This window comes from Mastomys coucha, unplaced genomic scaffold (genome assembly GCF_008632895.1).
Source record: "Mastomys coucha isolate ucsf_1 unplaced genomic scaffold, UCSF_Mcou_1 pScaffold3, whole genome shotgun sequence".
In the NCBI taxonomy this organism is placed as follows: domain Eukaryota; kingdom Metazoa; phylum Chordata; class Mammalia; order Rodentia; family Muridae; genus Mastomys; species Mastomys coucha.
In genome coordinates, this window is record NW_022196909.1 from 5,628,916 (window position 1) to 5,651,041 (window position 22,126).

At 46.7% G+C, this 22,126-nt stretch overlaps 1 protein-coding gene across 3 annotated transcripts in view; it reads left to right on the plus strand.

Annotated features, from left to right (window-relative positions):
• Traf3ip2 (TRAF3 interacting protein 2) overlaps positions 1-22,126 on the plus strand; it is a 42,953-nt gene that overhangs the window by 15,720 nt on the left and 5,107 nt on the right. The window contains exons 3-8 of one of the 3 annotated variants that reach the window (XM_031348465.1): positions 7,808-7,994; positions 12,314-12,495; positions 14,347-14,435; positions 18,424-18,492; positions 19,104-19,244; positions 19,553-19,669. In XM_031348465.1, the coding sequence (XP_031204325.1) occupies positions 7,808-7,994; positions 12,314-12,495; positions 14,347-14,435; positions 18,424-18,492; positions 19,104-19,244; positions 19,553-19,669 (785 nt within the window). The remainder of the gene's footprint in view (positions 1-7,807; positions 7,995-12,313; positions 12,496-14,346; positions 14,436-18,423; positions 18,493-19,103; positions 19,245-19,552; positions 19,670-22,126) is intronic. The other 2 variants (XM_031348466.1, XM_031348467.1) reach the window with 2 other exon arrangements.

The window sequence follows — 22,126 nt, forward strand, 5'->3', positions numbered from 1 at the left end:
CTCTCTCTCTCTCTCTCTCTCTCTCTCTCTCTCTCTGCTATGCACAAATAAATAATGTCTTAAAAACACTGTATGAAAGTAAGCAAGCTACTGCCAATTCCTAACGGGCAGCAGCAGTAGAGATGATCTCTGATCTGAGTGTTTAACTTGAGGATGGTGTGGAGTGATGGATTGGACAGAGGCTGAAAAGAGCCACAAGGCCTGGTCAGCCTCAGGTCTCTAGGTAAACAGCCCATCCATTACAGGGTGCTCGGCTCCGAAGGTAACGGTGCTGTGGGGGTTGACCTGACATTTTCCGTTTAAGAGCACCTGCATGCCATGACTTATTTACACGGTGGTCTACTGGGTCCCTACTGTGTGGCATAAAACAGTGTACACGTTCTGACATAGAAAGGATTAAGGGGGGAAACAAGATACAGTGTTGATCCCATACATGTTTATTAGAAAAGACACTACCTGTGTTTATATAATCTTTAAAGGTCCCGAAGGATTGCACTACTATGAGAGGAAGCCGGGAATTAAGAGGGACATGGAAGAACTTACTTTTCCTTGTAATATTAATATACTTGTGTTAATTTTTATAATATTATTTCTATGATTAAAACACAAGTAAAAGTCAAAAGGAACAAACATGCCTTAAATCCGAACTTGCCTTAGCTCATGCTGCATACCCTTGACCCTTGCTCCTGAGAGTCCTAATCAGAGGGAAGCTACCAGGGTGGCCCCTGCTTGAGGTTTTCTGCAGGGTACTGTGGCCCTGGAATATTAATGAAGTGCCCAGCAGCAAGGACTCCCGGGAGGCTGCTGTGAGGACTCCTGAGCTAATGCTGTCAAAGAGGCTGGCTGACAGCAAGCCCCCAGCATGAACAGTTCTTAGCTTTGCTGGTCTTTGGAAATGGACCCTGCAGCCCAGCCCTGTGGAGGAAGCCTCTCAGATCCCTCTTTGCTGGCCTGGATTTTAAACACTCAGGACAGGTGTACAAATGCTGGGTTTCATGTCAGAACTATAACTGCACTTAATTGCCAGCAAAAGCACTTCAGAAGAGCTGTTCACCTGAGGGAGGCTGTGCAGGGGGAACCGTGCTTCCTCTACTCGGCTTCGGGAGAGCATTGCTTCTCTGCCTCTTAATGAACATATAAATAAATAATGATCACCATGCACATGGTGTGTCTTCATGCTTTGCAAGTTAAAGCAAAAATAGCATTACCGGTCACCCTTTTCATGTTGAAGAAAAAAAAATCCAAAGCAGATGAAAACAAGAAATGTTTTTCTCACTAAAGCTCCTGGAGAAGCGGTCTCTCTTTTCTGAGAATCCTTCAACTGAAGGTCAACAGATGAAGCCTGAGCCCTTATGTTTTATACAACTTTTGCTTTCTTTATTAAGGTGGCAGAATAAGATAACATGGTAGGTACATGCTCCCATGGACACACACATATACACACATATATAAACACACCACACACACACATACACATACATACATATCATACTATATACACACACATACATACACACACATACACACATGTACACCACACACATACACACACACACACACCACACTATACACATGCACACCACACACATACACACACACACACATACCACACTATACACATACACACACATACCACGTCCCCCCCACTACACACATACACACACATAACATATCTACACACACACACAGATGCACACACATATACCCACACACCACACACACACACATACACATACATACCATACTACACATACACACATATATACACACACATACACACATGCACACCACACACACACACACTCACATACCACACTACACACATACACACACATACTACATCCACACACCACACACACACATATATACACACATACACACATGCACACCACACACATACACACACACACTCACATACCACACTACACACATACATACACATACCACATCCACACACCACACACACATATATATACACACATACACACATGCACACCACACACATACACACACATATACACACATACATACCACATCCCCCCCCCACACACACACGGATGCACACACGTACACACACACCACACCACACACAGACAGTTTGTGTGGTTGTCTCTATGCTAAAATGCATTTACAATTAAAGCAAGGAAAACTAAAGCAGATGGAAGAAAGGATAAAGGAGGGAGGGAGTTGCCGTGCACAAGCCACAGCTGCTTCCAGCTGTGGGAGTTCATCTAACAGTTTACGTTGGCCATTTTGCTTCCTGGCTAAACTGATCACATTTCACCGTGATGTTTTTTGACAACTTGAAAATCAGATTTTTATTTCTTCCCTCATAAGCTCTTTTACTACCATTCTTAATAAGGAAGAAAAATGCTGACGGTTTTCCCTGATACACGGAAAACCTCATTTAAGGCTTGGTTTACGATTCCAAGTGGTCAGAGCCCAGTGACATGAAGACTGTCTGTACTGGAGCCAAGCGGCCCACGAGACTGACAAACAACAGGCAGTGCTGGGCCGCTCATTTAGTATTGTGCAGGATTTCTCTCAGCTGTTTTCACGTTGTGCTCAGCACTGCCTCAGAGACGAGAAGTTACTTGCTAGCAAGTCATTTGTCTGTCACATCACCCACCTTCCATCTCCTACAGGAAAAACTCTCCTGATGGGATTTTAGGCACAGGAGACAAGTCTGCGCAGCTATTTTTGAGCAGTGATTCTCAAGTAGGTGGTTGCTGATTCATATGGCCCCTCCTTCTCACACACTGACTAGTGTGGGTTTGTGTTGAAAAACAGACACCTACAGACACACAGATTTCTCTCTGTCTCTGTTTATCTTGCACTGCGTAAGGGAACTGTCTCATTTTTATCTTTGCTCACTATGTGCCTGAGAGTAGAGGTTCTATAAATATTTGCTGAATGAATGAAAAGAAGGCTCTACCTTCTGGGGAAGGGAGAAAGCTCACTCTAATCATTGGTAGAGCCTTTGTGACATCAAGTCTTCGAAAGCCATCTTTAATTGTCTAGCAGGGAAAGAAAGAAGGAAGGAAAATGAACTTGTAAATAGAACATGCCCATTCATTTATCAGTTTATTTAGTAAAATTTGCCATGCTGTGCACTAGGCACTATATAATGTCAAATACAGCACACAAGCAGAGGAGACAGAAAATAAATAAAAATATGCATATAACATGAGAAAGCATATATGCTATAAAGAAAATGCCAGGGGTTGGAAAGGATATTAATAGGCAGGCAGGCAGAACGGGTCTCATTTGACAGTTAAGCTGAAAGCTAAGGAATGAGAAGGTCAAAGAAGCAAAGAGACTGATGTTGCTATGGTGCCAAGAGCAGAGGCCAGCAAGGCAGGGAGAGTGATAGTCCAGAGCAGGAAGGATGCAAAGCCATGGGAAGGACCCTGCATCCCATTGTGAGCTAAGCCACTCTCTCTCTAGGAAACAGAAGCTCCAACTCTCCAGTCTGCAAATACCTAGACCAGGACTCAGCCTGCAGCATGGAGTCAGAAAGGTCTGGCGATGCTAGTGGAACAGAAGGATTACAGTTTGAGCAGGGAGGCCAGGCAGTCTGGACCCGCAGGGTGGAGGGGACCAATTTTCACAAGTTGTCCTCTGACCTGCAAGCATACAGCTGTGTACACACTTGTGCACATAGGCCCAATGAATGAAAATGTAAAACAGACAAACAAAAAACAACAGAAAATTCAAGCAATGAAGAGATGGTTATTTACCTAAGAAACAGACTTTTTAATTCAACCACTAGTCAAATGTCCGGGCAAAATCAGCCCAAGTTCCACAAATAGAAGCGGCAGGTTCATTCCGGTTGACCCTCTGACAGTCACTTTTTTTTGTTTTGTTTTTGTTTTTTGAGACAGGGTTTCTCTGTGTAGCCCTGGCTGTCCTGGAACTCACTCTGAAGACCAGGCTGGCCTCAAACTCAGAAATCTGCCTGCCTCTGCCTCCCAAGTGTTGGGATTAAAGGCGTGCACCACCACTGCCTGGCTGACAGTCACTTTTTGTTCCACCTATAGAAGGGGCAGGTTCATTCCGGTTGACCCTCTGACAGTCACTTTTTGTTTCAAACAAGAGGATGGCATAGAGGACTATTGTTGGCACTCTAAAAAGCAACAAGGTGGGCCATTTTCATCTGCTCATATACACGGGTATAACTTCTTACCACAGGTGGCTATCTCAGAAGTGAGTTACTGCTCGTCAAACAGCCCACGTGCTTAGTGATTTTAATGATACGATTTGTTGCTATGAGACAAAAACATGTTGTGCGGGACAAGTAATCTGCTGGAAGTCATCTGACCTCGATTCAAAGGCTTTTGATTAACAGCACTAACATCCGCCTTCTGGAAAGGGAGCACACCCCTTGATTAGAGCTTTCGAGTCTCTTTAAAGGGAATAAAATGTTACTAGGTACTCATTAATGGATACGGGGAGCAAAAAATGGCTCCGAATAGTGAAAACTTCACTCAAGTTCACTTTCAGCATCTCCCTTGGAAAAGCTTTCAGGACTCTGCCAGTCTCTCCTCTCTGACCTTGTCTTTCTCATTTCTGGAGGGCAAAACTGATTTCTAAAAGAGTGAACAGCAGACAAGAAGCAGGCAGTAGAGCAAACCAAGACTTAGCAAGCGGGCTGCACAGTCTAAAATGGCTCCTCTTCCTGGGTAAGCTAGCTCTGTTACTAACTGCTCAGTTACTGAACACTGCTTCTGTAGCTGTGCTTTGCTTGGCATCCACCGTTCTTACAGACCCTTCTCGGCGATGAGCGAAATAAAACAAGGGAGGGAAGGGCTAATGTGGTGAGGGCTGGGTCTCCTGGAACAGGTAGGTGATAGGGGCCATGAAGTTGGTCTGTGACGATCTAAGGCAAGATCTTTCTGAATGGTGAAGATGGTAAGCTCAGATCCCAGAGGGGGTGACCAGCTTGGGGCATTCAAGATGAGGGTGGGCCATGATAAGCCTGTGACGGTGTTATAGGAGACAAGATCGATGAGAGGGGCGTGGTGTCAAAGGCTGAATCTTAAGTGCAGTAGAGGGCTGCAGGATTGCAGCTAGAGCTGTTTCTAAACCCATGCAAAGCTAACCTAAGGGAGAGCTGGGCTCTAGCTGGCCCGTGACATGACTGCAGGACGGTTTGTCCGGTTCAGCCTGAGCAGTGGTAGTGATCTTGCCTGGCTGCCCCAGACTCCCACTGACAATCTAGACCTCCCGGAATCTATCTGACCTGCTCTACAAAGGTCGTCAAAGCAAAACCTTAGTGGCAGACTTTGTCCTAGACCACAGAAATCTCCAAGCTCCTGTCTCCCCATTCTTAGAACTCCCCTCAAGTCCTGGCTGCCTTTGTCAGCCCCGTGCTGGGACAAGCCTGGGCAAATCTTTCTTCTCCTCCCTTCCCTCAAACCTTCTGTTGGCGATAGTTAGACCTTGCAAATAGCAGGACGGGGTCAGCGGCAAAGCCAGCAGACACTCTAGGTTGGAGGGTCACATTCTCTTTCTGCAAGAGGAAGAACGGTAGGAAGGATACAGCTGATAAGAGGGTTAAGGCAAACAATGAATCGGCTGCAGGGGGCTCAGCCAGGCGGGAGAGGCTAGCCTGTGTAAACTGCCAGGGTCATCCAACCAAGTCCGAGCCCAGGCAGTGGGGCTGTGGGAACAGACACACTAGTAAACACACATTTGTACTTGCTCTTCTGTGCTGGAGGTTGCCACTCCCCTGAATGATCCCTTTAAAATGTCCAAGAGTTCTCATGCATGCCAAACAGCGGACAGTGCTATCCTCACTATTCCTGACCCTGCAGGGTGAATCCTAACTGTGCCACTTCTTTTTTTTTTGGTTTTTCAAGACAGGGTTTCTCTGTGTAGCCCTAGCTGTCCTGAAACTCACTCTGTAGACCAGGCTGGCCTCAAACTCAGAAATCCGCCTGCCTCTGCCTCCCAAGTGCTGGGACTAAAGGTGTGCGCCACCACCGCCCGGCACTGTGCCACTTCTTGCTTCTTTGCCAGTTTATTTCTCTGTGTCTCCCTCACATGTGTTACCCTGGCAGGTAAACAGAACTAATACTGTATGTCTGGCGAGGCTTTAAAACCAATGACAGCTTTTTAAACAAAAAATGCTTTCTATGTCCTTACTGATTATGTTTCCTGGCTCATTATGCTTCTGTCCCGAGTAGAAGTGACAGTTTGGGTCATGAGGAGCTTCTCTCCAGTCCCCATGCGCCTGCAACCTCTCAGGTTTCCCAGCTTCGGTCCCCAGGCCTGTTGTGTAATGCCCTCATAGCCCCACCCCCACCCCAGTCCTCACATCTCTTCTTTGCATCTCTTTTCAAATTTTCATTGTATGTCTGTGTGAGTATGTTCCACAAGTGTACCAAAGACCACAGGAGGGTGCCCAGTCCCCAGGAGGGTGCTCGGTCCCCAGGAACTGGCGTTACATGGTGAGCCACCTGACATGGGTGCTGGGAACCAAACTGAAATCCTCTAGAAGAGCAAGTGCTCTTGAATGCTGAGGCATGTCTCCCGGCTCTGAATGTTTCCTTACTTCTCTCACCAAGTCAGCTGACCTGGCCTTCTCTTGGAACCCTGTTGCTCGGAGGAGGAGGGGGGCTTCCTAGGACCAACTGTCTCCCACATTACACATGCCTAGGAACTTTCTCTCGATCCTGCCAGCCTGCCTTTACTCCAGTCATTGCTCCTTAAAATTAGTTAATTGATATTTTTATATCAATTAAGTGTGTTTTCATGTGTTTGGATATATATACTATATATGTAGGGGGGTATATGTGTGCATGTGGAGGCTAGAGGGACATGTCAAATGTCTTCCTCGGTCTCCACGTTATCTTTGGAGAGACGGCATGTCACTGAACCAGTAGCTCACTAACTCAGACTGTAGGCAGTGAACCCCAGGGATTCTCCTCTCTCTGCCTCCCTAGCCCTGGGCATGTGCTCCCCCATGCCCAACTACTTGTATGTGGGTGCTGGAGGCTTGAACTTGGATCCTCAGACTTACTCAGCAAATATCTAGTTGACTGAGCCTTCTCCCCACTCCTCCCATACCTTACCTCCTCTGTTGTCCTAGAACCAAGTGCACATAGGCTCTGGTAGGAGAGAATGCCAAGTTGACGGGTTCTTTCCAGAGGACAAACCAAGGGTTACTCATTTACTTCTTATAAGTGAGAGCTGTGTGTGAGAGAGTATGTATTTAAAGGGTCCTTTCCAGAGGATGAACCAAGGGTTACTTATTCACTTCTTGTAAGTGGGAGCTGTGTGTGAGAGTATGTATTTAGTAGCAATGGGGAGCATAGTAGTTTTGTTGTTGTTTGTTTGATTATTTTTGAGACAAGTGCCAGTATGTAGATCAGGCTGGCCTTGAACTCACAGAGATCTGCTCCTAGGCCATGTGGTAGCATGTCCAGCCCAGCACATAATCTTAAGTCTATCACAGTTAAGCACTAGGTTCTAGATATTAGGAAGAGTGGTGCCAGAGAGGCTCTTCATGGTTGGATTATCCTAAGTATTTTATTAGAACATGACTTAAAAAAAATTTTTTTTGAGTTTTCTAGTTAGAATGTCAAACATGTGATTTCACAGCTGTTTTTTCACAGGAAAAAAAAGCGTGTCAGTTTCGTGAATATTATAAAGTAATTAGTACTACAGAAATATGACAAATACTATGGAGGCGGCTGCTCTCTGGACCCCTCAGTGGCTATTGGGAGAAAGCTGTTCAATGAGCTTGCCTGGTCTTTCGCTTGAAGGAGCTGGGGGTCAACCTCTGCTACTGTTGTGTTCACAGATGGTCATGGCTACCCTCTGGCAGCAGCCTACCAGCAGGTTATCCAGCCCGCTCAGCCTGGGCAGGCCCTTCCTGGGGCAAGGGTGAGAGGTCTGCGCCCTGTGCAGGTCATCCCGAATGACTCCAGCCCCGAGGACCAAGAAGAGAGGCCTGCACAGAGAGACTTCTCTTTCCCGAGGCTCCGAAGGTATGGGTATGGCAACCCCCACCCCTCCCTCACATTCTGACATGAAAAAGATGATGTTGCTGCAACAAGGAGGCATGGAGGGTCTCTGTAGTTCCCCCCTCCCCGCCCCCAGGTCAGCACAGCAGCCACCGTGAGATCCCCAGTATGGTCTGCCCCGAGGTCAGCACAGCAGCCACCGTGAGATCCCCAGTATGGTCTGCCCCCAGGTCAGCACAGCAGCTCAGTGAGATCCCAGTATGGTCTGCCCCGAGGTCAGCACAGCAGCTCAGTGAGATCCCAGTATGGTCTGCCCCCAGGTCAGCACAGCAGCTCAGTGAGATCCCAGTATGGTCTGCCCCCAGGTCAGCACAGCAGCTCAGTGAGATCCCCAGTATGGTCTGTTCAGGTTGGAGCACAACACAAAGTGATTGACAGGGCTCTCCTACTGCACTGCAACATCTGGCTTCTTGTTATTTAGTTTTGTAACAAGACCATCCATAGGCGCTGATCTCTCTTATGCTTCTTCCAGAAAAATAATGCTGGTTTTCAAAACACTGTCTAACCCTTTGCTTTGGTCTGTTTTCCATTGCTATAACAAGCTATTTGAAGCTGAGGACTTACTGAAAGTTTATTTCATTAGTTCAAAGTTCCAGAGGCTTACCTTGGCTCTGTCACCATCAAGGTAGATAGGTCATAGCAGGTTTATGAGGCAGAGGGAAAGATGGGATGGATGATGAGGGACAGATCAGTGAGGAAGCGAGTTCCCGTGCCCTTTCCTTTTTTAATTAATTCATTTTTATACAGGTGCTAACAATGTCGTTTAGCCTACCTTCAAACTCACAGTGTATTGCCCTTGCTGGTTTCAAAGTCATTATCCTCCTGAGTCACCCTCACAAATAGCATGTGCCACTGTGCCAAACTTTGGACTTACTTTCTTTTGTTTTGCTCTTTGTGTTTTTGTTTGTTTTTGTTGAGACAGGGTTTCTCTGTATAGCCCTGGCTGTCTTGGAACTCTCTTTGTAGACCAGGCTGGCCTTGAACTCAGAGATCTGCCTGCCTGCCTCTGCCTCTAACCTTGAGTGCTAGGATTAGATGTGAGTCATCATACTCAATCCTAAGATAAACCTTTCTTTTAAAAACAACATTGAGACTTATAGGGGAGTTGAAAGGCACTACGTAGCATCAATTTAAGGCTGTTCTGGTAACCCTGAGCTATATTTTAGTATACCAAAGAATGTTCAGCTAAGGAGCTAATTCTCATACCACTAATTCAAAGGGGAACTTTAATACCAGAAGTTTACTTTCACTAATCTCGTGATGCTATTTCTATGTAAAAGTTGTTGAACATCATTGTTTTAGTTCTGATTCCTATCGCTGTGATAAAACAAAATAACCAAAGCAAGCTGGGGGGGAGGGGTTCTTTGTCTTACATTTCAGTATCATTCAAAGGAAGTTCATCATCAAAGGAACCAGGACAGGAACTCAAACACAGTAGGAACCTTGAAGCAGGAGCTGATGCAGAGATGTGCTCAGCCTGCTTTCTTATAGAACCCAGGACCACCAGCCTAGTGATGGCACCACCCACAAGGGGCTGGGCCCTCCCTCATCAATCACTAATTAAGAAAATGCCCTACAGCCATGTCTTATGGACAGCCATGTCTTATGGACAGCCATGTCTTATGGAAGCATTTTATTACTTGAGGCTCCCTACTTCCAGGTAACTCCAGTTTGTGTCAAGTTGACAGAAAACTAGCCAGTATTAATTATCAAGGCCTTAACATTTCTTTATTGAGCCAGTAATCATCTTTTGTAACAATAAAACAACTTTGTGTGTTAAAAAATATAAACATTCACAGACTTATAATATTAAAATTTTAGAATATGAAACTACTGAAAATATAAAACAAATGACAACCATGGTCTCACTCTCCTGACTTTAACACATTTCCATATTTGCTTCCAGTTTTTAAAAAGAAACAAAACGTTCTAAGTCTAGTTTTAATTTCCGTATGAGAAGTAAGTTACAGGAGGAAATGTCGTTCCAGCTGTAGGGCCTTCTCATTCCTCACTTACTTTTCTCTGTGTGTGTGCGCCTGCATACCGCAGCACTTGAGGACAGAGCACATGAGGAGCTGGTTCTCTCCTTCCACCGTGGGTCCCAGGGATCCAGCCCAGGGCATCAGCCTTGACAGCGCATGCCTTCATAGCTGCACCCTCTGACCTGTCCCCTGCAGCTGGACAGTGCGTGCCTTCGTAGCTGCACCCTCTGACCTGTCCCCTGCAGCTGGACAGCGCGTGCCTTCATAGCAGCACCCTCTGACCTGTCCCCTGCAGCTGTCTTAGGCAGAGGGCATTGGACACTTATAGAACTGGAGGCTAGAGGAGGGTCAGAAAATGGTCCAGGGAATGGAGCCCCCTCCTCCTCCAGCACCACTGCAGCTGATGCAGAGGGCGGGGCCTCCCTGCAGGCTAGAACTGCAATGGCAGGTGAGAGATGCCACCCCTGTCCTTAACATCCAGGGAAGCTGGCTTCTCTGCAAAGTATACACACCTGTGACTCTTTGCCAGCAGAAATCAGAAGAGGCAGAAATACTCTATCTGCGTTTCTGTTGTTTTCTAAAGCTCGTACAGGAGGGCTCAGCAGGACGACACACACAGGAATGCCGGCAGGCAGAGTGATAATGGAGATACCACGTCACCTGTCAGATTTTTCACTTACAGAGGAACAAAAGAAATACTTTCTTAAAATTTTGATTTTATTAGTTTTACATCCCAACAGCAGTTCCTCCTCCCAACCCCTCCCCAACCTCTGTCCTCCCTGCCAGTCCACTCTTCTCATTTCTCTTCAGAAAAGGGCCAGCCTCTGTGGATATCAACCTGCCATGCCATGTCGAGTTGCAAAAAGACACAGGCTCTTCTGTTAAGGCTAGAGAAGACAACCAAGTAGGGAGGAAAGTTCCTGAGGCAGCAACAGAGTCGGAGGGAGACAGCCCTGCCCCCACTGTTAGGAGTCCCACAACAAGAACAAGCTACACAACTGTAACATATGTGTGAAGGGCCTACGTGAGTCCCAGTCAGGCTCCCAGGTTGGTGGTTCAATCTCTGTGAGCCACTATAGGCCCAGGTTAGCTGATTCTGTGGGGGCGGAGGGATTGTGGTGTCCTTGAGCCCTCCGGCCTCTACAATCCTTCCCCTCCCTCCTCCTCGGATTCCCCAGACTCCACCTCATGTGTGGCTGTGGGTCTCTGCCTATCTCCATCGACTGTTAGGTGATGGCGACTGAGCTAGACACCAGGCTGTGAGCATAGTGGAATATGATTAGGAATCGTTTCTTTGACTTTTTTTTTTCTTGTCATTCCTGTTCGATTCTAACATGGGTCTCTGAACTATTCAGCTTATGGCTCCCTCTCATGACACGGGTCTCAATCTGGACCAGTCATTGAATGGCCACTCCCACAATTTCTGTGCCAGCTTTACCCCAGCACATCTTGTAAGCAGAACAAATTGTACCTTGAAGGTTTTGTAGCTGGGCTGGTATCCCAACCCCTCCACTGGAAGTGTTGTCTGGTTAGAGATGGCCTGTTCAGGCCCCGTACCCCCCATAGCTAGGAGTCATAGCTAGGGTCACCCTCATCTGTTCCTGGGAGTTTCTATTGCCCTAGCTCATCCCAGAGATGGGCTCCCATGCTCTTCTAGTTGTCTCTCCCAGGACTCTCTCCCTCAGTCCTCCCACCAGATGCCTCCTGTTCCTGTCCCCACCCCATCTAGTCTCCCCATCTACTTGAGATGTCTGATCTGCTTCCGCTTCTCTGTGAGATTCATGTGTCCCTACCTTGAGCCATCCTTGTTACCAAAAGCAATGCTCTTAAACCTACATGGCAAAAAAAGAAACAAACAAACAAATACAAAACTTTTGAAACATAATCAAACGTTATCCCTCGTGAGCTTAAAGTTGTGTCTTTTTATTTGAAGCCTTTACTATTAGCTTTCTATGTCACCCATCATTGCTATTTTGTTTTGCTGGTGACCTTGTCTGACCTGTACATGGGATTTATTTTCCCAATTAGACAGACCTTGAAAAGAGAAATCAAATCCCGCGTCCCTCTTTTGACCCCTAGCACAGGTCCTCACATATGGGAGCCAGCTGGCTTGGTTTTTTATAAAGGAAACTCCATGAGACACCCCTGCCCCCCCAACTCTTCCATCTGTGTCAGATAAGATGTGGAGGCAGAGGGGGGATCATGCATTGGAATGGTCCCACAGTTTGTAAAGTTTTTGTGTCTCCCCAAACTGCCTTCGTGATGAAGATAAAAATTTGCTATACACATATTCCCTTGCAGGGACCAGCTCTACCACCCGCCATCTGATGGAGCTGCTGCTGCTCCTGAGGAGTCCTTGGACCGTCCTGCAGAGCTCAGACCACATGGTCCCCAGGCTCCATCCCCAGCTGCTGTGCCTAGACCCCCTAGCAACCCCTTAGCCCGAGGAACTCTAAAAACCAGCAATTTGCCAGAGGAATTACGTAAGTTGTTTGCATCGTGGTTTCTTCTTGTCGGGTTTCATGCTCAGAGAGTTTGGCTCAGTCACTCATCCAAAATCTCAGCTATGTTTTTATGTATATAGTAAAATTTACCTTTCCCCTTTTTCAGTGACCCTAAGCTCAGAAGCAAGGTCCCAAGCTGCTTCCCACTGGATTTTCCTTTTAACACACAGGAAACAACAAACACCACCCAGACTTCTTTCCTTCTAAGTGATGCTTCTCAGCAGCGCGCCCCTGGGGAGACAGATTGGTCGCTCATGTGGCACTGGGTAGAAACCTAGTGCCTCGCCGTAAATTAGCAGCAGCTCTCTAGAACAAGGTCATTTTCTGCAGGAGCGAGCAGTCTTGTCTGAAAAAAAAAAAAAAACCAAAACCACAAACGGTCCCACATTGCCCGTACTGCTTCACACCCCAATGCAAACTAAAGAAATTTAGTTTTATTTAAAGAAATATTCCATTCAGTGTCAGGCAGTGACTTGTTCCCCACATTTTGCTGCTAGAAACAGAAATGTTGAAACATCACCAGATTGTTCTAAGAGTGAGGCCAGCTAGGATTTTTAGTTCCAGAAATCTTAAGCAATCAGTCTCTACTTCTAAATTATTATCTGCTAGAGAGGCTCACTCTTTGCAGAACCAGGCCACTCACAAGCAAGCCTTTGCCTTGCTAATTGCTTTTGTCGTCACTCCCAGCTCTGAAAGACTTCTATGATCACGATGACTATGGTTTTCATGCAAAGGTTCTGTGTCTGAGGCACATTAAAATCATATGTACTTCAATTAAAATATCTGAGTGGACAGACACGGGCTTACATGGCGTACAGTCCTCTTGGCTTACAATACTCTGTCATCTTATGTGGGGAGGGAGTCCTAAAATTATTACACAAGGAGGTGGAAAAGGATCAAGCCCTGCCCATGCGCCTGACTGCTGGTTCCTTCCACCATCACACATGGCACACACCTTCTTTTGAGGGCTGTGTTCCCATCTGGAGCAGGCTAAGCACAGATAAATGCACACAGACTTGCCTTCTCTTCAGCATCTCTTACATCTCTGCCTCAGGGTTTCTTGAGATTTAACTGGTACATTCCACACTAGAAGGCAACATATAGAGATTATTCATCTACCATAGCAAACTGCTAGTGAAGAAATTTCCCCAGTACTTAATTTAGTCTGAGGAAAGAGCGGTTCTGGCTGGGCAAGCTTGCCGGGAACAGTTCTGTCCATGGCTCCTTGCTGGCTTGTGAGGGGAGAGGCCGCCTGAGGCACTGTGTCCCCTTAAACTGCTATAGCTGCATTCACAGTTCCGATCTGGGCCTCAGACTACTCCTGCTTCCTGACCTCTCTCCAAAATGAGCCGAAGGGGGTAGAGCAAGGAAACACTTTCTTGCCCACCCCCTACTTGGTCTTGTCAGGCAAGAGTTCAGGGCAGCAGAGAGCATCATGAGATCAAAAGCAGACACTGCTGGCCCCTTACAAGCCTTAGCTTCTTAGCCTGCTGAGAGAGGATTTTCCTTGCGCACAGGGCCAAATGTCTCCGAGAAACAAGGCAGTGGCTTGAGCTGAAGGCCATGCGGGCTGTGGGTGGTCACTTCTGCAGCATTCCAGAAGACCTCTAAGGCTTGTCTGAGCCTGCCCTTCTTCTCCTCGGCCCCTTCTGTCTTCTGTTCACTCTGGACAGCTCCCAGTCCGTCCCACAGGGAACAGCAACACACACCGCTCCAGGCATAAGCCCTCGGACCACCCTCCAACACAAAAGGCAATGCATACTACTTAGAATGGCTGTGTAGGGGAGAATAATTCGATTGCTTTCAACAACTGTGACAATTTTCTCTTAGGGAAGGTCTTTATCACTTATTCTATGGACACAGCCATGGAGGTGGTGAAGTTCGTGAAGTTTCTATTGGTGAATGGCTTCCAAACTGCGGTAAGTACTTGATGCAAAGAGAGCAGCTGAACAGCTTGGTTGAAAACAACACCAATGAAAAAGTACGAATAGTTGTTGATGTTTTAAACAGTTTTATTATTTATGTGATTATGAATTTAGATAATTGTTTTCTAGGTTTCTTTTTATTTCTTTGATGCTGTGAGTCAAGGCCAGGGCGTCATTCATATCAGACAAGTATTCCACTGCAGTGTAAACTACCCAAAGTCGCCAACATTTTCCTCCCCAAACCCATAATAGTGGTAATTCCCGCCATGGGTCCTGATGGCCCTAGCTAAAGGAAAGGCCTGGCTTTTCCTACACTCCCCACCCTCACCCTATCTCTCGAGCCATAGCCACTAAGGTCCCTCCTCTAGTACAGGAGGCTACCAGGTCACCAAGGTAGCTGGACCAAACCAGACCCCTCCGTTCTGTACTGGATTATGAGGTTTGAGGTAGAACCTGGGTGCCTCACTGTACAGGGCCACCCTTCTACACCTTCTTTCAGGAGTGAAGATCCTGCTCAGGGAGAGCATGGCCTAGTCTAGTCTGGGGAGATGACTCTTATACATTCCTGTAGGTCCACTGCAATCTTGGTCCAAAAATCCTCAAGCACATAATCTCTCTGTCTCCCTGTTAACCCCTGAGACAGCACAGCTTAAAGCCATGTCCATTCTTCCTTAGGATAAACAAAATACCACGGGTTGTTACTTGGAGGACTGGCTTTCCTCATGCATTGAGCTGCCTTCCTTCCCAGAAGCCTCTCCTAGGCCCTTGGCAGCAGTGGACTCCAGAGAGGAGTGAAAACCCCGTAAAGTAGGGATGCTGCAGGATAAAGAGGCTGCTTAGCAGTGCTTGGTAGTTTTGGATTTTGTTTTGGTTGGTTCGTTTTCCAAGACAGGGTTTCTCTATGTAGCCCTGGCTGTCCTGGAACTCATTCTGTAGACCAGGCTGGCCTCAAATTCACCGAGATCTGCCTGTCTCTGCCTCCAAAGTGCTGGGACTAAAGATCTGCGCTACCACTGCCTGGCTGTTTAATAGTTTTTATTTGAAGTCTTCTTTTCCTATAATACATTAAAAAATAGAAGTACCTAAATTTTTAAAGAGATGCCTACAATTTATGTCTTCCAACTTCACAACTCTCTAGACTAACATTTCACCTTCTCATTTCCAGAATAAGACAGTGCTAGGAGAACTGTGACATATAAACCAAGCCATGGGCCGTGAGGCAGCATTCAAGAGCTTACTTTTTCTCTTCTCCAAATATAAACACAGATTCTGACTACCCCTGGAGAATAGCCATGGTTTTAACCTTTAAAAGCCTCTAATCAGGGCAGTTGGGGGGGGTGTTAAATGTACCCCTGACTCTTATCCTGTAGAAGCTTGTATTTGTGAACAGCTATGTGTTACACCTGAGACATTGGGATCTTAGTGAAATGAAGCAAAGAGTCATTTAAGGAGAGTTTAATTAACACAACAACAATAACAACAGCAACAGCAACAAGAGCAGCCACAGCAGCATGCCAGTTTGGGTAGGTCTTAGGAAACCCTTAGGGATGCGTGCCATGTCCTGCCACCAGCAGGACACAGTTACTAGAGATGGGGGATGGTACCTGAAACCTGAAGAAGGTGGCTGTGTATGTAAGCCAGCCATGAGGCTAGTGGGCCAAGAACACAGTTGGGACAGGCATGGACCCTCTCTCCTTGGCTGGACATGCATCCTCTGCGTCTTCATGTGGTCCTACCCTTGTATATGCACAGAGCTGTACACTGATTCTCTCTTCTCCCAATGAACACCAGTCCTATGGGATTGGGGCTCACCAGCACCTCCCTTTACCCGAATTATCATCTGAGAAGCCCTATTCCACATCCACTCACATCATGAGGTAATGGCAGAGTTTCAATAAATTAATTTTAATTTTATTTTTTGAGACAGGATCTCACTTTCTTGGTCAAACTGACAATCCCCACAAGTCAACCTCCCAAGTGGAGAGATTACAAGTGTGAGCCGCCACTTCCAGCTTACATACGCATTTGAGGGCCACAATTTAGCGCATAACAACCTATCCTAGACAGGTCTAGATTTCTGATGGAAGCAGACACCTCCCAGAACGTCTGTCTCTGGAGCATAGGAACAGTTTCCATGCTGAGTAATAATGACCATTCATGGTGCGCTAACATCATGTATGACATTATGCTGATGGTCTCTTTTGTATTCCATTAAGTTCTCATAACCACAGTCATGAAGGTGAAGAGCAGCACAGCCAGGAGGAGAACCCAAGCTGCCCAGCCTTGTGGGAAACGGCGATGCATTGCTGGCACAGCACAGACTGGGAGTCTTTGGCTGGCACATACCTTACCAGAGTCTCTTTCTATAGGGAGCTTAGAAGCTGGCTAGGAGGATGAGAGGTCAGAAATGAGACACTGAGTGAATGAAAGAATGCTGTAATGGGCTGTTTGCTACTAGTGGCCATAATGCATGAGAGCTAGGCAGTGGGAAGTGGTCAGTGTGACTTACAGAGCAGGAGGGCTTATGCTGTGCTACAAGGGAACTAATGTGGGGAAAAGATAGTAGCTGGTTCAGGAGTGATGAAGACCTGAGACTTGGTTCGGTCCATTCTAAGCAGCAGAATGACACTAGGGTGATTAATGTGAGTCTAATCAAATAACCCTTCCCTAAAGACCTTCTGAACTCACCTGCTCTAGTACATAATATATTCCCTCTTCCAACCAGGAGTGCCTTGTATACGTGTCACACACACATGCACACACACACACACACACACACACACACAGATATATACACCATACACACACAGATATACACACATGCACACACACAGATACACACACATGCACACACACAGATACACACACATGCACACACACAGATACATACACCACACACATGCATATACACACACATGTACACACACAGATACATACACCACACACATGCAGACACACACATGTACACACACAGATACATACACCACACACATGCAGACACACACACATGTACACACACAGATAATACACCACTCACATGCAGACACACACATATACACACACAGATACATACACCACACACATGCATATACACACACATGTACACACAGATACATACACCACACACATGCATATACACACACATGTACACACAGATACATACACCACACACATGCAGATACACACACACATGTATACACAGATGCATACACCACACACATGCAGACACACACACATGTACACACAGATGCATACACCACACACATGCATATACACACACATGTACACACAGATACATACACCACACACATGCAGATACACACACATGTACACACAGATGCATACACCACTCACATGGACACACACACACACACACACTTCCCGGAGAGAAGACTGCTTTGAGTCTTATCAAAGCCCCAAAGTTCTTGACTTTCATCCTTAACCCCTCTCTACCAGCTCAGTGATTGTTTTTGTGACTGTCTCTTGGATTTTGCCCAACTTTCATACAATCCTGTTGAGATGTCTAATTGAAGCTGGGCATAATGCTGCAATCATGACCTGACACCACAGTCATGTCTCAGCATTTGCACACCACATATTCACTGAAGTTTCAGAACCTACCTTTCAATATTTCAAGTTGCAGATATACAAACAGACTATTTTTAACTTTGTGGATATATCCAATTTAATGATATACTGTATCTTTCAGATTTTTGAACATATAATTATTGTGTAGCTGCAGACACATTTTGAAATGAACCACTATATTCTAACTATGGATATTATATACTTGAATAGCTATGAACGTTGAAATGGGCATATTTCACGAACCTCTTGTTTCTTTGTTTACGTTCACAAGTTCCTCCTTACACGGAACACTAGCTTTAGGGTTGCAAATGTATGTAGCATCGAGTGTTTTCTTGAGGTCTGCACTTGGACAAAGCTCTCATTAAGAGCCCTTTCGCACATCCTTTTCTTGTAGATTGACATATTTGAGGATAGAATCCGGGGTATTGATATCATTAAATGGATGGAGCGCTACCTTCGAGATGTAAGTATATTCCAAAATTTCGAGGGTGTGTGCTGGTGAGAAAACAATTAGCTTGTGAAGCTATTTCACAGTAGAAACACTGATACTCTCCCCCAAGTCTGAGCCTGAGGAAGCCTGACAAAGCGTCTCTTGTTGGAAGCTCTGCGAAGACTTGGAAAGGAAGGATGGGGTCGCCCCCTGGACATGCAGAGGCAGGAAATAAACGGTCAAAGCAGACACAGGTGGCTGATAACCATCAGCACAAACAATTTCTAGACCAGCATAGGAACGGAGGAAGTGATGGCGGGGGTGGGAGGGTGCAGCAGAACCCAGTTGAATTGGAGGCCTTTCCAAGCATTTTTGTAGGACTGGGCTTGAGAGGTTTCTGGGCAGCTTTGAAAGCTAAGCAGCATGCCACCCCAGGGCACCCACTTGCAGCCCTGTGATTCGTTTTCCACAGACAGAATCTATACTAGCCACTGGGACACTCTATGCTTTAACAAGATAGAAATTGATTGCAGCCAGCACGTCTGGGTACTTCTTTGGGCAGGAGTGAGTGGGGTGGGGTCTCAGCGGGCTGGGGCTTGCTGCTCTCCTTTTGTCTGCAGCCTGGTGTTTGCTTTGTGCTGAAGGGTCTGCTCCTACTGACTGCGCCAATGTGCACAGGAGAAGCAGGGCAGTGGAGGTGCATGGTGACTGACAGCTCACATCAGGCTGCAGGGAAGAAGGGCGCTTTTCCGTCGTGCAGTGATGTCTCTCTGCCTCCATGCAGAGTCAGTGATTTCGGATTTCATCAGATGTTTATTAGAGAAGGTTGTGGACGATGGGAGAATTCCTCTCGGAGCTGTTTGCTCTCTGTGTTTGTAGGGTGCTGGGCACAGAGGCAGCGGGGAGGGCAGAGGTGACAGCAGGCCTGTGTGGGGGCTGGTGCCTTTTGCTTTCATAGAGAGAGGGACTGGTCCTGTAGCGGCCAGCAGGTCAGGGCCTGAGTATGGTCCTGCTGGCCAGTTTCCAGCTGGCCTTCACCAAATGAACCACACTTCCCGCTTCCATAAACATGATTTCCTCCGTCTCATTCCAGAAGACAGTGATGATAATCGTAGCAATCAGTCCCAAATACAAACAGGATGTGGAAGGCGCTGAGTCGCAGCTGGACGAGGACGAGCATGGCTTACATACTAAGTACATTCATCGGATGGTGAGTGAGGGACCACAGGGCCTGGCTGTTCCTCTGGAACAGGCACCCTCTCTAGGGGGGCTGTTTCTTCATTCAAGGTGACGAGATGTTAGGGGATGCCAGAAGTTATTTCTATGGCTCTGTGTACTTTGAATTTTGAGACGTGCTACTCCTCTACCTAGTATTCAAACTGGGCCTGTCAGTAACTTAGAGATATCAATCAAGGTTCTAGAAAGTAGAGCTTTGTTCACGTGGCTATTTACCAACAAGTGTGAAGTTTTAGGAGGCTAGAGTGGTGGAATGGGTGGGGCACTGTAGCTGTTACATTCTGTTCCTTGTTTTTTCAGAGAAGCAAGTGCAAAATGGGAAGGACACTTCTGTCATGCCAGAAAAGCTTGTGTCACTCTCACTTCTAAGTACAAGCTATATGAGCATGGCCTAACGGACTTGAGTCCTGCCCTTCGGCAACCCTGTTCACAGTGGATCACTAGTATACACAGTACTGTGAAGATAAATGAAGTAATACTCGAAGCATTTGGCACACAGAAAATACCTAACCAAAGAGACCGTTGTTCGTTTGTGTAGGTGGGGAACATTCTACTGCCGAACCTGTGCTGTGGGGCCTGGTTACACTTAAATCATGGGGAGAATTTAGAAGGAATCAAACTTGCTCAACAACGCAGAGAAAATATTACCCAGCTTCAGAACTAGCTGTTTTGTGGACTGCTTGTCATCTTGTCCTTTGTAGGTTTAGAGAGATACTTTAGAGACCATTTCTACTTAACTAGGAAGCCAGACTAGACCTGTGACTTTCAAACTGTCCGGTGGGATCTATATATCTGAGGGCAGGAGTGGCCCTGAGCCTCTCACACTATGGCCGGTTTCTCTGGCTTGTTTTGTTTACCAAGGATTCTGACATTTGAGAAAGAGTAGGGAAATCACTGGGCTTGAACTCATAAGCCCAACTTGAGTTCTCACCTCGCAGGAGGATGAGACATTATGCCTCACAGCAAGGACTAAGACAGCAGCACAGGGCAGGAAGCAATCAGGTGGCCTCCAGCCACCCTTCCCCAGGGGAAGCTGAATGCCATCCATCCTGTGGGTAGAGGGCAGGGAAGGGCTTTAAGAGCTCTGTCACCTCTTCCACCAGGCGTGAGCCACGTGTTTGAGTTTATAACCCAAAGGGGAAGCTGAGGGAAGGTGGTAAGGGTCTGGCCAAGGGTCAGGCACTAAGTCTGCCTCATACCCAATCTTACCCGGTGCCAGCCTGTCAAGTCTGAAAAATAGTATTCCTAGAAATAAACTGATCCATGGAGGTCATTATGAACTCTGGTTGTTTCCATCCCTTAGCTGTCAGTATCATGTCTGCACCTTCTCAGAACACTGACCTTCTGTCTACATGTCTAAGAACCTGCCAGTCCCAGGAACCAGCAGCTGGTACTTGGGAAGGACTCCAGGTCCCTGCCAGGTCCTGGACAAACCTGTTTAGTTGTGCTGGCGTATGGAAAAGCCAGCCAGCAATACACAAATTCAACCCAGTGACGATGCCAGCTATAGCCATGTGGTCTCCAAATTTGGTTTCTTGGCCCTCACGTCTTTGGCTTTTCCTCATCACAGGAGGGACGGGATGTGCCATCAGTAATCTCCCTATTCTCAGGCTGACTTCCTGGCCTCCTCCAGGCACCAATGAGTAATGACTACCCCAATCAAACGATGTCATTAGAAAGTCAGTCTGTGAAAGAAAGTATGAGAGACAATAAAAACATACTACTGAGGATCGTCTTTGACAGGGCAGGGGCCTAGTGGACAAACCAAGTAGCCCACACTGCCCTCGAAGCTGGAATGAAGCCCCGCCTGCGTTTTAACTCAGCAGACCCCTGTGCCCCTGCCTGCAGGTGCTTACTTTGCAACGGCACGGCTGGTCCTTGAATTGCATATGTGGCGTATGCTTTTGGTGTTGTCTTCTGTTTGACAGGGAGCTGACTCTGAGAAGACCCCAGTGGCAGATCCGCATTGTGTGAATCTGTGAGAGCGGGGTTGTCTGCGCCTCCACATTCACTTCTCAGTTTAGTTCTCATGCACAACAAAAGGTTCTGGTGTAGAACTCAGTCGGAGGCCACGACTGTTCAGGGTGCACAGCTCCTTGCTCTCATCCTTGGCATCAGATGGATGAAAGCTCTGTGCTGGCCTTGGGAATCTGCAACATTTTTAACTCCCGGTATTGAAAATTCAGGTTTTGTTTGAGTTCTTGTAGGTAAATCCTCTTGAGTGAGCAAAGTCTGAAACCTGATTGATCTGGTGAGGGGACCTCAGGCCTGACAGAGTGGACCTCTCATGGTTGACCTCCTAGCCTTCTCTGTCAACCCCACTGTGCTCCAGAAGTAGATTGCTAGACAGCTGTAGTCAGAACAACACACATCCTCATCTCCAGGCTGTAGTCACACTAACACACATCCTCATCTCCAGGCTGTAGTCACA